General features: G+C 45.7%; 1 protein-coding gene across 1 annotated transcript in view; it reads right to left on the bottom strand.

The window, feature by feature from the left end:
• The window catches only part of ARHGEF6 (Rac/Cdc42 guanine nucleotide exchange factor 6), a 793672-nt gene that overhangs the window by 125333 nt on the left and 652203 nt on the right, over nt 1-16136 (bottom strand). The window contains exon 20 of the mRNA XM_069212447.1: nt 543-654. Coding sequence (XP_069068548.1) covers nt 543-654 — 112 coding nt within the window. The remainder of the gene's footprint in view (nt 1-542; nt 655-16136) is intronic.

Here is a 16136-nt window from a genome sequence, read left to right as displayed (position 1 = left end):
GTTTTGTGGTGGTTGATAAATGTACTATAATAAGCCAAAACTGGTCTGTTTTGCCACAGAAATAAAAAAGGAGAGTTCATCTCAGAAGGTGGATGCCACAATGTTAAACCTTGCAGCCACTACATTTTGTATATAAACAAAGCTAAACTGGAGTAAGATACTGATCCCAGGGGAAAAGGACCCAGTGCCATAGGGAAAAAGTGGACATACAAAGGAGAAATAAAAATTGCTACTGCAGCACTGCGCTACATCACCAATTTTTGTACAGAAATATAGAGTTAATAATGTGTGTGATGCTGCTTAGATTGGGGCTAGTAAGAACAGGTGCAGTGACAGGTAAGACGCAATTTTCTCCTTCTCAGCATATATTAAAAGGCACATACTAACTTTTCAGAAGTATTCACTGTTCCATAGGATATAATGGACTCATAATACGGCTGGTGGTATATCCGTCACTTTACCGTCACTTTTGGGACGGATTAACACCTCCTCCAAAGTTGTAATAACCCCCATAATGAGTAAATAACAAGATAAGTACTTACTTTTCCTCTGTGACAGTTTGACCATTGCTTTTGGTTTCTTCTACAATCAATTTTTCTTCCTCCGGAAGTAATACCTGGGGAATGGAATCCTTGTGAGAGCCCAGAACGCAGGCTGTGGAAAAAGGGAAATGAGATTATTTAATATCATGTTTTGAATACTATATCAAGGTTGGAGATCAACATAATGGTGTTTTTCCCATGTACCTTCAAAAAAAGTCTGTTCAGAATAATATGTGTTTTTCTCTTTAAAAATCAATGTTTTTCACTTGAAAAAGCATGCCTTAAAATTATTTTAAAGCTTACTTTTTAGGTCTTGACAGCGTGCTGTTTGCCACAAAATATAAGCACATACTTAAAGGAGCTTTGGTTCCATGCCGTTTAGCCATTGACTTCTGTGAATCCTCGGTATGCATTAGCTGCATAGCCTGTCTATCGCTTTTTAGATTAGTCAACAGCTTTTTGCAGATGTTCCCATTTTGTAATAAGCAGTTCTTATGTGCTGGGAGCGCATGCAAAAAATTGGACCACATGGACCACATGGTATATTTCCTACTGCTCACACATAGATTCTATCCGGACTTTGGCAGGAGGCTCCTAATTTTCTTAGCAACAAAATGTGCTTTTTTAAACTTTCTACTGCTCAAAACTGACTTGACTCCAAATGCAAGCAACTGTTACCACTGTCTTGCATTGAAGTTAAGGTAGTGTTAACCAGGAGAAAATGTAAATAATGTCCATATGTACCTTACATATACTCTGAAACTTCTCCATGAACCCATTTTGACTTCATTGTGACCTCTGATTAGCGATCTGAGAAATTTTGCTACATTGGTAATTCTCTGACGACTTAAAAATTCACGGCCTGATTGTGATGGAGTAATTCCATTGGCCAAACTCTCAAACGTGACGGATATCCTGTTTGCTGTACTACGATCTCATAGAAGCCTAATGAGATCGAAATACGGTGGACAGGATATCCGTCATGTTTGTGACGGAGTAACTCATCCGCCAAACTCTAAATCCAGCCCTAAGCTACTAGTGGGAAACATGCAAGTAGATTTTGGCAGTGTGGATGACTTAGTAACTTGGTATATAAAGGGTTTGAGTCTGTTGAACAAGATACATACCTTCAGGAATCCTGGGAAAGAATTTACCTAACCGCAGATTCCTTACCTTAGACTATCCCCAGGCGTCCGACTGGATCCGGAACATTTTCTAGCAGTACCTGTGCAAGCCAGTAGGTGGCGTCTTTCGGCTCTGCGTGGCATTGTCACCATTGCCCGCACCGGAAGTGATGTGTGCAATACATATATAGGCGCCACTGCGGCGTGTTGGCACCCGTTACTTTCACGACTTTCCATAACAGGAGTACGGAGACACAATTAACAGTGACCACTAGTGTGACAAACTAGGGCTCTGAAAAGGGTGTCCCATACTGAGTAACTGACTCGAAAAACCAGGAAGGATGGGAGGGCTGGTAAGGAATCTGCTCCTTGATAGAGTCTCTACCACATAAGGTGTTATCGAAGGTAAGTAACTGATAAAGGCTTCTAGCCACATATTCCTTACCTTAGAATAGATTTCCAATCAATATCTCCCCAGAGTTGGAACTCCAAAATCAATGATATGAGAAAGTGCTGCAGGACAGAATGGGCCATCATGACAGACCTGAATGTCCAGTAGTGCTTGGTGAACGTGTGCAGTGAGGCCCACGTTGCTTGCTGGCAGATGTCCAGGACCAGAACACCGTGCTCTAACATAGTGATAGCAGTCTTGGCTCTAGCTGAGTGAGCCCACAAGACCTCGATGGGTTGTTTCTTGGCAAGTACGTAGCTATTCTTAATGCACTGGTCAATCCATCATGGGATGGTTCTCTTCTGTACAGCTTTTCCTTGTTTTGCTCCTACACATCCTACGAAGAGTTGATCGTCCATCTGAAACTCTTTTGCGGTCAAGGTAGAATGACTACGCTCTTTTGAAGTCCAACATGTGGAGTCCCTCCTCCTTTTTGGTGGGATGAGGTGGAGCAAAGAAAGTATGCAGTGTGATGTTTTGGCCTACATGGAACGGAGTCACTACCTTTGAAAGGAATAAGGCATGCGTTCAGAGAACCAGCTTTTCTGGGTAAAAGGTGGTATGAGGAGGGTGCGCCAAAAGCGCTTGCAGTTCGCTTAGCCTCCTGGCTAATTTTATGGCCACTAAAAAGGCAGTTTTATAGTTAACAGCCTGAGAGGGCAATTGTGAGGAGGCTTGAATGATGCACAGATGAGAAAGGTGAAGACCAGGTTGAGAACCCATTGAGGCATGATGAACAGAGCAGGTGGAAACAAATGTTGCAGGCCTTTAAGGAACCTAGCCACAAAAGGTGACTTAAAGCGAGAAGGTTGGTCCAGCAACCGCAAGAATGCTGCGGTGGCAGTAAGGTAACCCATAACCATGCCCAAAACAGAGTCCTGCTGGGCTAAAGACAATGCGAACAAGAGAACTTGTGAGAGAGGTACAGATAAGGGGGTTAACATTATGAGAAGCACAGCATGACACAAACTTTGTCCCAACGGGTGTACTGACTTGGTAGAGGGATGCCTGGCTGCCAGAATAACATTACAAACCTCAAGAGGACGGTTGAAAGCTATCAACTGTCGCCACTTAATATCCACACATGGAGGTGGAGAGTGTGCAGGTTCAGGTGCCAAACCCTCCCCTGCTGCTGTGCCAGAAGATCCTCTAGAAGAGGCAGCCTGACTGGAGGACCAATGATCATTGTTGACAGCTCAGAATATCAGATTCTCCAAGCCCAATCCGGAGCCACAAGAATGACTTGGGCCTGGTTGTTCTCGGTAACTATGGACAAGAGTGGTATTGGTGGAAAGGCATTTAGAAGGCTGGAGGCTCCACTCAAGATGAAAAGCGCCTCCGAGTGAGAGTCGCCTTGGAAATGCTAGCATGCAAGATTGCTGACATTCTCGGGTATGGTGAACAGATTTAACCAAGGCTCTCCCCACTGCTGAAATAGACCTTGCACCACCTCAGGATAGAGATGCCATTTGTGATCCACTAGGTATATGCGGCTGAGTTTGTCCACTCTGGCGTTCCAAGAGACTGCCAGGTGTTGAACCACCACAGAAATGCCCTGACGTTCCAGCCATGCCCAGAGATGCAGAGTCTCTTAACAAAGGATCCACGACCCCACCCTGCCCTGTTTGTTGTAATACTACATGGCGGTGGCATTGTGTGTGAACACATGCACCAATATTCACTTGAATGAAGGAAGAAAGGCTTTCACTGCCAAGCCAATCGCCCAAAGCGCCAATAGGTTGATTTGGATCCGAGATTCTGCCAGAGAGCAAAGGAGTCTTGAGCTCCACTTCTCCCAGGTGACCGCCTGAGCACAGGATTCATGCATCTCTTACTACATTCCGCTCCGGTTGGGGAAAGGACAGGGGTCTGGACTGCCCCAATCAGGATTTGTTAGCCATCATGCAGATATTTTGCAGTTCCCTCTGAGATCTGGACCATGTCAGAGAAATTCCCCTGATGCTGTACCCACTGGGACTTCAGGTCCCATTACAGAGCCTTCCTATGCCATTGAGCCCAAGAGCCTCAGAGTCAGTCTCATCGAAATTCAGGACAGGGGCTGAAACATCGGAATCATAGCTTGGATATACCCTGTACTCGCCACTCTGGAGGATAGGCCTGAAACTGCACTGTGTGCAGAATGGCTTGGATGAAAAGGAACTTCTGAAACAGAGTCAGGTAAGACTCCGGCATGCTGATAGTGAACCCCAGCAAATTCAGGAGTCTGAAGATGTCTGAAGATGGAAGACGACTGCCTGAAGCAAGCCTGCCTTCAACGGCCAATCGTCAAGGTAGGGAAAGCTGGAAGCCCCCCCACCTCCGCAGATGCTACAACTGCCATGACTTTCGTGAACATCTGAGGGGCCCTGGTAAGGCTGAAAGGGAGCAAAGCAAACTGAAAATTCTCTTTCACTATGAACCGAAGGCAACGTCTCTGGGCTGGGAGGAAGCTGATGTAGAAATATACCTTCTGCAAATCCAGCACTACTATCCAGCTTCCCTGGTTTAGAGCAGACAAAACTTGGGCGAGCATGAGCATTTTGAACTTCTCCTTTTTCAAGAAGAGGTTGAGAAGGTGCAGCTCCAGGATATGATAAAGTCCTCCATTCTTCTTTGGCACCAGAAAGTAGCGAGAATAGCAACCACAACCACCTTCTGATGCAGGAATCCTCTCCATGGCTCCCTTGGCCAAGAGAACCTGCACTTTTTGACGGAGTAAGGCTGAGTGGTGGGGGGTATTACAAAGGGAAGGGAGTAGCCCCTTTGGACTATCTGGAGAACCCAATGGTCTGATGTTACTGACTGCCAGTTGGGGAGGTGATAGCATATCCTGCCTCCACTGGATGCCCATGATGATCTGAGGGTGGACTAAAAATGGTTTGGAGGTAGGGACTGTGGGAGGGCGGTGGGATGGGGGAGGGGAGTGGACTGACCTGACAGCTGTCCGCCTGTCCCACATGGTCTTTGGGACTCGCACCCTCAGTCACCAAAATGCTGGGAAGCCTGCTGGCCGTTGTGGCTGGGAGGGTATGGTGTGTTTGGAGACCCCCTTTTGTGGCCACAAAAGGGACAGAAGGCCGATATGCACTGATGAAGGGCCACAGACCAACTCAGGACCTGCCCATAGCCCTGCTGCCCCTGAATGCTTCTGTTCTGAGTCTCCAAAGAGATCAGAGCCATTAAAGGCAATGTCCATGAAGGAAGTCTGAACATTCCCTGAAAAGCCAGATGTTCTCAGCCAAGAATGGTGCCATAAGGTCACCAATGACAATATTGCTCTGCCCAGTGAGTTGGTCGTGTCAAGTCCACATTGGATAGTGACCTTAGCTGCATCTCTCCCATCAGCAGCAGCTTGAGAGAGTATGGCCCGGGCCTCCTCTGGGACCATAGGCAGCACTTGTGAGACCAATTCCCACAGTGTATGGGAATAACGGCCCAATAGGCAGGCAGTGTTTATCGAATGCAGTGCTAGGCTGGTGGAAGACAACATTCTCTTACCAAAGGTGTCCAGCCTCTTGCATTTCCTATCCGGTAGAGTGATAGGGAACCCGGCAGGAATTAATGTGGAATGAGGAGGCTTGGTCAACCAAGCTATTTGGGGTAGGGTGCTGAGTAAAGAAACTGAGATCCCCAAGAGGGGGCGATAGTAGAGGGCAATCACCCTATTCACAGGAGCCCCTGTGCAGGGCTCAGACCAAACCCCATGTAGGACAGCAGTAAGGGCTTTGTTGAACGAGAATAAGGATTCACACGATGTGGGAGGCCTGGAGGACAGGGAGGATGGGTGAATCCCAGCTGAAGCACCTCCGTCAAGATGTTAGTCTTGACTGCCACTGAGGGTATGTTAAAGTCCAGAACCTCAGCTGCCCTGAGCACCACCAATTTAAACGAGGTTATTTCCTACATAGCCACAGTAGGAGAGGACACCAGGCCAGTGTCAGGTGAGCTGTCTAACCCACTGGCCTCACCCAGTTCCTCATACCAGTTGTCCTCCTCAACTGGATCTTCTCCATAAGGGTCCATACCTCACCAGTCCTCTCCATCACATATAGCACTTGCTTCGCTCCAGGAAGAATGTCCTCGGTTGGTGGTCAACTACCATCCGGCTCTGTGTTCAAGTCGGGTATAACAATGTGGATAGCACCACCAAGGGACATTAGTGGTGTTGGCACTAGAGTGGGTGCTAATGAAGGTCTCAGTCTCGCTGGCGGTGCCGCTCCAGATCCAGTGAAGGATTTTTAGAGCGCGGCTGGTGCCAAGGGTGACTCGCCAGCATGGTCCCAGTAGGAGCCCCTCTTGAAGTCTGTGGGGCCCAAATGGCCTTATAAAGTTCTTTGAGTTGGGCGGGGGTCGCTACGGGAAAGTCAGGGAAGTGTGGAACGAACCCAGTATCAGGCTCCGATGACTCACTGGGCCTGGAGTGCCAACACTTCTTTGTCTCATTGGATGACTTAGACGATGTAGGGAAGTTCAAGAGTGTTTGGACTTGTAGGATACTGGACTTCTTTGCCGATGCCCCCCCACACTTTTGCCCTCTTTAGAACTACTAGATACTGGTTTTCCACTCTGACAGTGCAATGAGGCCTGCAACTTAGACTTCTGTGACAGTGCTTTTTTCCCCTAAAACAAGTTAAGTCTAATTGTAACCCCAACTGGCATGGGCAGGCTGCGTAACATTGTGCAAACCATGTTTGGAAACATGACCTGGCACACTCCAGTGTGCCATGCTAAAGCCACTGCATGAACTATAAGTAAGTCACCCCTATAGTAGGCCTTGGAGCCCTAAAGCAGGGTCCATTGTAGCACGTGAGTATGAACATATATGCCCCTGTAATGTCTAGTGCTACTGCTAGATATTACAAGTGAGCAGGGAAGCCATCTTATGGCATGTACTGGGCACTGGACTAAATGAGCTACTCAGCTACATAATGGCTTCTCTGAAGCCTATGGTGTTTGGTATCAAACACATTGTCTTAATAAACCCATACTGATGCCGGAATTTGATTTATTATGACATGCACACAAAAAGCACCTTAGAGGCGCCCTCTGAGACCCTACTAGCCCTCCAGTGGGGTCTCGACTAGCCTGTCACCACAGAGAGGTTTCTGGCCCCCTGGTGGTGAGAGCCTATTCTCTTTGAGGTCAGAAACAATGCCTGCTCTAGCAGGAAGTGTCATCACCTCCTCCTGCAGGTTGGCTAGTAAATCTGAATACCAAGGACAGGAACTTCAAAGTCCCTGCCACCTTTGATATGTGACTCCGGCTTCCCCCAGACCTGGGAGAGGCAACCCCCACCTCAGGCCTGTTTGGCACCAGGGCAGGCAGGAAATTATATAGTCAGGAGGTGTGTTACAATGTCAGGCTAGTCACACCCCTAGGGTGAGCTACCTGAAGTGAATACGAAAAGGAGAATTCCACCACCTTGTGTGTGGTGAAATTAGGAACTCTGGGACAGGGTTATGCCCATTCCCAAAGGAAGTAGTCATATAGGGGGTGTAGTGACCCCAGGGATAGGTAGTGCATTGGCTACTACCCTTCACTCCCCTTAACACCCCTAAATTCAGTATTTAGGTGGCCCCCTGACAACAGGAACTCATTAGGGCACCAAAGAGCTGCGAAAAGCAAGAACTGAGGACCTGCAACTGTCCTGGCTGTAATCCTGCTGGCCTGCCTCCTGTCCTTGACAATCCCACCAAAGTCAACTCATCCTGCAGCTGCTCTGCCTCGAAAAGCCTGGGAGGACTGCCAGTACTTCAAGGAACCACCAGTATCTCCCACGGAGTAGCAAAGCTACTCCCCTGTAGGCATCCAAGAAGAACTGTGAGAGTCTCAGACCGTTGAAAACCCCACACCAAAAAGCACCACTTTCCCCAAGCCCCCCAGCCCAAGTCGAAGTGGGCCAACGCCAGAACTGAACCCCACTTTGGGTTTGGCCAGATTGGTCCCCCAGCCACCGCCTGCAGCCTCTTTTGTGCAGAAACCAAGAACCGCTAGGATGAAGCGACCCCGCTGGCCCCACCAGCTAGAGTTGCTGTGGACTAAAGGTGACCCTGTGTGTCGAAGATCCTTGAGCCTCCCTTTGGTCACCCAGTCCCCACTTGTAGGTTCTTTTCCCCAGGACCATTTCCCATTAACGTGAATGGGATTTCTGATGCTGGTACTGTCTTGGACCTTGCCCCATACTTACCTTAACTCCAGAAGAAAGTTGTAGCCACGTACCCGCATGCAGTATATATTTCTTTCCCACAGGATAACATAAGGGCACTCAACGCTGAAAAGCACCTCTGCACCCGGATGCCCCAGAGCCGTCTGAGATGACCTATTGGTTCTGCCTCAGACCTTGCCCCATACTTACCTCAACTCCAAAAAAACAGTCCTGCAAGTCGTTGCCAAGTACCCGTATGCAGTATATGCCTCTTTTCCCATAGGATACAATAAAGTCAATGCAAGATTATTTGCTATGTACCTCACAACTGCTAACATAAAAAGCACCTACCCAATAACAAAGTTCATGGTGTTAAAAAATATATAAAGATAAGTGTTATTCTTTTAAATTGGTGTGGATCTCCTTATAAAGTGTGTGTGTCTTTTATTGACTGTGTGTATGCAGCAAATGTCTAACACTCTCCTTTGATTAGCCTAAGCTGCTGAACCACCCTACCACAAATAGACCACTTGGGTTTTTTAAGGAAAGCCTTGTCCACTTCTAAGGGGCTATCTGGACTCTTCACAAAGCATACTTCTTTTTGGTATACTAGACAGCTTCCTACAAGACTTCTTCGACTTCTTGTGCTTGGGAGACTTAATCCACTCCCCTATGCCACTGAGTATTTCGGTTTAAATATCACTAGTTCCAAACATGCTAACCTCCTGCCACAAGTTGAATGGCTCAGACAACTTTGGTTTACTTTATTATTCAATGTCTTACAGGTGAAATACTTGGGTTGCGTCAAAGTGCCAAAACATGAATCAGACATATAAAAAGTACAACCCTGAACAAAATTAACCGCTGCATTTCTTCACTCTTAACTTCCTACCAGGCAAGTGGGTATATAAATGTCCTCACTTCCTGAATCGAATAAATAATTTTATTCATCATAGATGGGGTACCTGGAATTAAACAACAGGGGAGGACCACCATATTTGGTAGAGCTACATTATGCATCAAGATAAAAACACATTATGCAGTACATTCTATGATAGTATTAATGCCTAAATGCGGTAATATACAAATGAAAGATGACCAGACTACCTTTGCGAAGGACTAGGCAGTGTGCAGCAACATGTGATGCCATGTTTTTAGTACTTTGATCCGTTCAATTTAAATTTGTTAAAACCTTTACATTTTAAAACAGATGGATTGTGTAGCAAAAGCAGCACATCCATAATTATGCGGAAACACTATGGACAGAGAATCGCATAACTCAAATGATCCTGAATACAGATTAACAATCTCTTGTTGCCAAAAACCGAGACGAGAATCAATCCTGTTTTAGAAATCTTTGAATTGCAAGAAAGTAGTGTAGAGAATAAAATGAAGTTAAACCTTGCATCTTATGGCCAAATAGGAACTTCTAAAGGCACAGCCAAAAGCTCTTTCTAAGGAAGACAACACCAGTCCTTAATGAAACAAACAAGCACTGGTAAAGTCAATAGTTCTCACCTCTTTTAGGGCCAACTACTGGCTTTGTCATTGCCTTTTATTGTTTGCATACGAACACACCTGTCAATACACATGTGTACAGATGGCTAGCAATGTTACATAATGAAAACCTATTCAAACTGGCCAAGTATGCACACACATACTATGTGACCCATGAGCACATTTGTCATGAAGCATGCGAGCATCATAACATGTATGTCAGCCATTTTGATTTACCATTCTAACACACAAAGAAAAAAGTGTGCTCACAAAAAAGGGAGCGAACGGCCTGATAGCACTTTATGAGTACTGTAGGGAAACCGTCTTTTTGCAGGTTTACTCTGAAGTACACCTGACACTTTTTGACTAATAAGTACTGATACAATGACTCAGAAATGCACTACGCCATACTAAAAAGGACTCAGCACATAAGCTCTGCCTCTTAAAATAGTGCATGTTTAATTGGCTTGTCTCTGATTGGCACAGACTAACTTGCTTGTAAGTCCCCTGGTACATGCTAAAAGGGGGACCAAGACCCTGTAAGTTAGTGTCCCTCAGGGACGGCAGCACTTGTTGTGCCACCCTGAGTGGGACAAGGTAAAACATGTCTGCCAGTTTGCACTGCACACTGTAAGGACAGTTTTAAACCACTAAATCAGCATTGACATTTAAGGTAATGGCAAAGCTCAACACTTCCATTTTAAGGTAGGCCTAATGAGCGCTAAGGCAGGGTGCTGTATGTTCATAAATGGAACATGTGTTCCAGCAATAACAAAACCTAAATTGTTGTTTTAACTGTGGAAAGGTTTGTGGCTCCAATGGCAAGTGCTGTGTTACAGGCTGACACCTCAGCCCTGCTAACTTCTGAATGGGACTACTAAAAGTGGTACAGCATGGTATAACAATAACCAGTGCATTAAATCCGATTTAATGGTTAAATCAAATTTAATGTCCATGATGGGCAAAGTGCAACTTTAGAAGTTGCCACTTTAAGTTGCCCAAGATTTCCAGTCCCTGTTTACGGTTGTACTCTGTGTCTGTCCTGTAGATAGCTTTTTGCCCTCCTTTGGAAACATGCCTATGACCCCCAGGACAGGAGACAATGAGGCCTGCACCAGAGAAAGGTGTTACCTCCCTCCTGCAGGAAGCCAAACAGGGGTCCCTTGAAAGGAAAATAGCCAACACTTGGGAGAGGGTCTGCTCTATTGTTTAAGCAGACTGGCTGGCACTAGGGACAGGAAAGGGGAAGCCATTTGTCAAACCAGTTTTGCAGGGGTGTGTAGCCACTTGGTAGCCACATCTCTGGATTGGGATTGACATAAAGCCCATATGGTTTGATTCCGTTTTGAGTAGGCCCTGACACCATCTTAGTTAATGGGAGTCACCATGTTCCCACTTTTATGCATAATCATTGTAATGTCTACCACAGTCGCAGATGTTGTCTGACCTTATCTTTTTAAGAAGCGTGAAAGTGTCAAGTCATTCAGTTAATGACACATATAACACCTGATGAGACATCAGTCTGGAACAAGTGTCTATTTATCACAATGTCAAGGTCAAATAAGAACAAATACAGACATATAGCCAAAATAGGGTAGTCTGAATTGACGTCCTGTCATTTTATATGTTCATAAGGAAACATCTGGGACATACACCCTGATGCACATAATCTAAGTCAGAAATTCCAAACTCTGGTGAGATTTAGTATACAAGAACTACCACTTGTCAGAAGATTTCCTTTGCCCAGATTATTGCACAAGACTCAGCCAGAGGCGGTCTCACCTACTGCCAGCACACTTCTAAGATGCTGCATTTCACCTGATGCCAATAAGGTGGAGTCCCGGAGGAAGGCTGCTACTGCAGTGCATATCTTTGCCCTTCGCAGGGAACACTGCCTTCATGCTTCTGCTAATAACGACAGCTTTTTCTATGAACAAGGTATGCAGTGTGTTGATTTTTCCTAAAAAACTCCAGACTGCAAGTTGCTTTACTCTCCATGCTCTCCTAGTGTAGCGCATAGAAGTCGGTTTTAGTCTTTGACATTTTAATGACATTTTAACCATGTTATAAATGTTTATTTTATACAAGTTTTCAAACCGTGCCTTTGTGCTGTTTTTATGATATCATGTTTAGTTATTGTAGATGTGCTGGGAAACAGGTCTGCCCTGTTGTAATAAATGATTTTACTTAAAAGTGTCTATTGTTCTTAGTGCAATATGTGTGTGCTATTGGAAAAAACGAAATAGGTATGTTTCTCTTACCACTGTGCCCCTAATCCTGTTGCATGGATTGTTAGTAATCCAAAAGCAATAACTCTACTTCAAATACGTATGGAGTGGGATTATACAGGGCTACAATAACCTGTCTTTCACATTCAGTGTTGGTGCACTAAACCGAGTTCACCTGTGTGACCCATGGATGTGGAAAGCAAACCTTGTAGAACTACACCAAAGTTGTAGTTTACACAATAGGCTAGGGAGCTCCACACGCCAAGAGAGGGGTCCTGCCATGTTGGAGGTGGGCAGAATGATGCATCCTGGGATGCCCAGATGTCACACTTTGCAGGAAGTGGACCTCAGGTGGGACGGAACCTCGTAGCCATTGGTTACCAACCGCATTCTTCCCTGAGGGCATTTGCTAGCATAAGTAGGCCTCCCCTAGCACCCAGAACTCAGATCTCAACTGGAAGAAGGAACGAAGAAGGTCTTCCCTGCTGCACCAAGCTCCCAGCAAAGAGAGGCTGTACTGACGTGGACTGCGCTTGCTACACCTGCTGCACCTTATGGCTAGCAAAGAGAGGGACTGTGTCTGTTGTGTCCTGCTCAGGGAAACATTGTCTCCAGAGCTCAACCAAAGCCAAGAGACTCACAAGGTTAGACAACTGACCTCCTGTTGCAGCACAGGTACACAACAGCTGAAGAAACCTGCTAAGGGCAATTGGTAACCAAGATCTCTGGATCATCACTCCTCGTTGTCGTGCAGAACCAGGGATCAGGATCCGATGCTCAGAAGTTGCACCCGAGTCTGCTGGACCTAGGTGGTCATCAGAGTGCAGCTCGGTCACTGAGAAGGTAAGCTACAGCCTATAGATGGATTTTGCTATGACCTTGACACAGGATGACTGGTAGTCAAGGGATTCGACCAGAACAGAGAGCATCTTATGGAACGTCAAACCTGGTGCTCTAGACTCCCTCATCATCTTTGTGGATAAAGGAATCCCTGCAGGGAGACCCCCAATGATTGCATCACATCCACCACATCTTTGAGCATCTTCAAGCATGCTTTATCCTCAGAATCAGGAAAAGGAATCCACTGAATGAGGATAAAGTTACTAGAACTGCAGGAAGACTCCACCTTCTGAAGAAGTAACTGTTTCTGAGGGCCTTGTTGGTCTCCCTGACTGACTCCCAGCAGGAGCTGGTCGCCCCAAGTAACTCTAACTGACCACATTACAACTTACCCACATTTCTGCTCAAAATGTTTTTGTCAAATTTGTTGAACTTGCCAATGCTTGTTCGCAGTTGAGTGAATTGCTGTGATTTACTATACCTTGTAAACTCTCTATCTTCAGAAACAATAAGTGGTTGCTTTTTGTTGTGGTGTCTAAAGAGACATAAAAATAAAGTCTATTTTTATAAAATGGAGTTGGATTTCTTGGGTATCTTGTCAATTTCTTCTTCACTTGTTTTGGAGCTGTTTAAATGCTTTACACTTGTTCCTTTGTGTAAGTGTTGCTGCTGAGAGCCACAGCTACCCAGGGTTGAGCTGAAGGTTTGACAAATGAAATCTAAGGTTTCTAAAAGGTTGGTAAGTTTATTATACAGTGAGGTTCCAAAACCACACCATATAAATCCCCTCATTTCCTCACAAGCACTGGCAAAACAATCTGAAAAAAACAAATACGAGAAAATAAAGCAACTCTTTCTCCAGCATCCATTTTACAGATAATTTTGTCTGCACTTTAGCACAAGAGGTTTGGATGATGTACAGCATGCGCACACATGATCCACAGGCCATACACACGTCAAATCCATTGCCACTATTAGAAAGGGAATGTTGTTCGAGAACATACGCTGTGGTCACACTCTAGCTTCTCAGACTCCGTCTCTATTAGGTCTCTACCATGGCTTTAATAGCTATTCCTCAATTTTCTTGTCTCCCATAGGCTGTGGAGCATCAATAGCTGTTACTTGCCCTTCATCCGATTAGGCACCTTTACATTTGGCCTATATTTGTGAGGCAGGAAAAGAGGTAAATGCAGAAAAAGTTAATCAGCCATATTTCACAACTTGAGCTTAGGGCAACAACTCCTAGGTGCCAACAGGCCATTTAAAATGGGAAGTGCACTGTATAGAAGTAGTCAATATGATAGCATCATTCATATGCCAAACTCACAACAGTGGCAAGAACTCAGCTCTCATCGAACTTGAAAATAAATTCACTGTAATTTTATGCAGAAAACTGCCATTGCCCACTGAGAGTAAGCTATGTTATGTTATCCTTGTTTTTATAGTGTGCTTATCACCCAGGAAGGTATTTAGGCGCTTTGGAGCCAGTGTGTGAGGCCAGGAGGGCTTACTCGAAGATACAGATTTTCAGCTTCTTGTGGAAGTCAGAGAGAGGAAGAGGCTCTGATGTGTTGTGGGAGGTTGTTCCAGGGTTTAGGAGCCAAGTATGAAAAGGAGAGACCCCCTACTCTGCTTTTGTGTATGTACGGGGTGTATGCTAGTGAGAGTCTGGCAGAGCGGAGTTGTCTGGAAGGTTGGTGGAATTGAGTACTGCTATTCCGGCAGCAGGGCTAGTGTTTTGGGTTGTTTTGTAGGTATGGGTGAGCAGTCTGAACTATGTATGCTTGTGTATCAGGAGCCAGTGGAGTTCCCCATGCTGTGGTGTGATGTAGGCTCAGAATGGAGGTTGACAACTAGTCTGGCTGATGCGTTTGTGGATGAACTGCAATCTTCTTGGGAGCTGGTTGGCTATCCCTGCATATAGGCTGTTTCTATAGTCTAGTCTGCTGGTAATGTGGGCTTGGATTACCATTTTCTTGCTGTAGTCCAGTAGACACTTGGAAGATTTTCTACAGCATCCTTAGGGTGTTGAAGCAGGAAGAGGCTACTGAGTTGAATTGGGCGGCCATGTCCAGTTTTTGTCTATGACTATGCTGAGGCTTGTTGCTTGGGAGCTAGTTGTGCAGGTGGGTCTGAGGTCTTTGGGCCACCTGGTGTCGAGGTCTTTGGGCCTGAAGATCACAACTTCAGGCATCCAGGTGGCAACTTCAAGCATGCATGTGGTGAAATTGATTCTGGTGTTGTGTGTTTTGTCTGAGAGGGACAATATCAGTTGCATGTCTTTGGCGTACGTGAGGATGTTAATGCTGTGTGTCCTTATGATGTCGTCCAGTGCAGGAATGCAAGCTAAGAGAGTAGCCTTGTGGGACTCCGCAGATGAGTTCCTGCGCTTCAGAGGATAGGGGGCATGTAGACAGCTTGGGTTTCTCCAGTGAGGAAGGAGCATATATCCACTCATGGGCATGTCCCTGGATGTCAGCTTTGTGAAGTAGTCTGATCAGAATGGGATAGGGGACAGTGTTGAACGCTGCTTAAAGGAAAAGGAGGATGAGAGCTCTGATTTCCCCCTGCCGAGGATCATTCGGTTGTCGTCTGTTGCTGCTGTGCCGGCGGTTTCCGTGCCATGGTTCGATCTCTGAAATCCTAATTGTAATGCACTGAAGAACTTGTGAGCTGGCTGGAGAGGCGCTTGTTAATTGCTTTTTCCAAGATCTGTCTGGGTAAGGGAGGAGGGATACTTACCAGTAGTTGGCAAGCTTGGCCGGGTCAGCTGAGGGTTTCTTTAGGAGGGCACTTAAAGATGCATGCTTCGAAGGTCTGGAAGGTAGTTGTGCTGAGGTAGGTGTTGAGGATGGGGATGAAGGCCCCTCTAAGAGTGCATGCCAAAATGTTTGTTTTTTTAAATGAGTAACTGCAGAAGCCTGCGGACAGTGGTAAGATACTTGCCTATGCTCCACAGCAGGGACAACAACTGACGCCAAGAAGGAAGCTGGAAGTAAGGATACGAGAGTGGTTTGGGAGCCAACCAATGGTAAGTAAATGTAAGTAATTGGCAGGCTTTAAGCCCCTTTTAAGATGTGTTTGTTTTTACAAGAGATTTCGCAAACATAGCTCAACTGACGTGCTGGAAAAACTCAAAAAATCAGTTACTGGGTTCAAACGCTGGATGACTATTGGGGTTTGGAAAGGCACACAAACATGTTGTATTATTTACAGTAATGCTGTTCTGTAAGAGTCATTTTCCACAAAGTATTACTCTTGTAGTACTCTTATGTCTTCAATTGTGAATTCGCTCCAATATATATAAAA

Source organism: Pleurodeles waltl, chromosome 2_1, assembly GCF_031143425.1.
Source record: "Pleurodeles waltl isolate 20211129_DDA chromosome 2_1, aPleWal1.hap1.20221129, whole genome shotgun sequence".
Taxonomy (NCBI): domain Eukaryota; kingdom Metazoa; phylum Chordata; class Amphibia; order Caudata; family Salamandridae; genus Pleurodeles; species Pleurodeles waltl.
The sequence above is the reverse complement of the archived record's forward strand: the minus strand, read 5'-3'. Positions and strand labels throughout refer to the sequence as shown.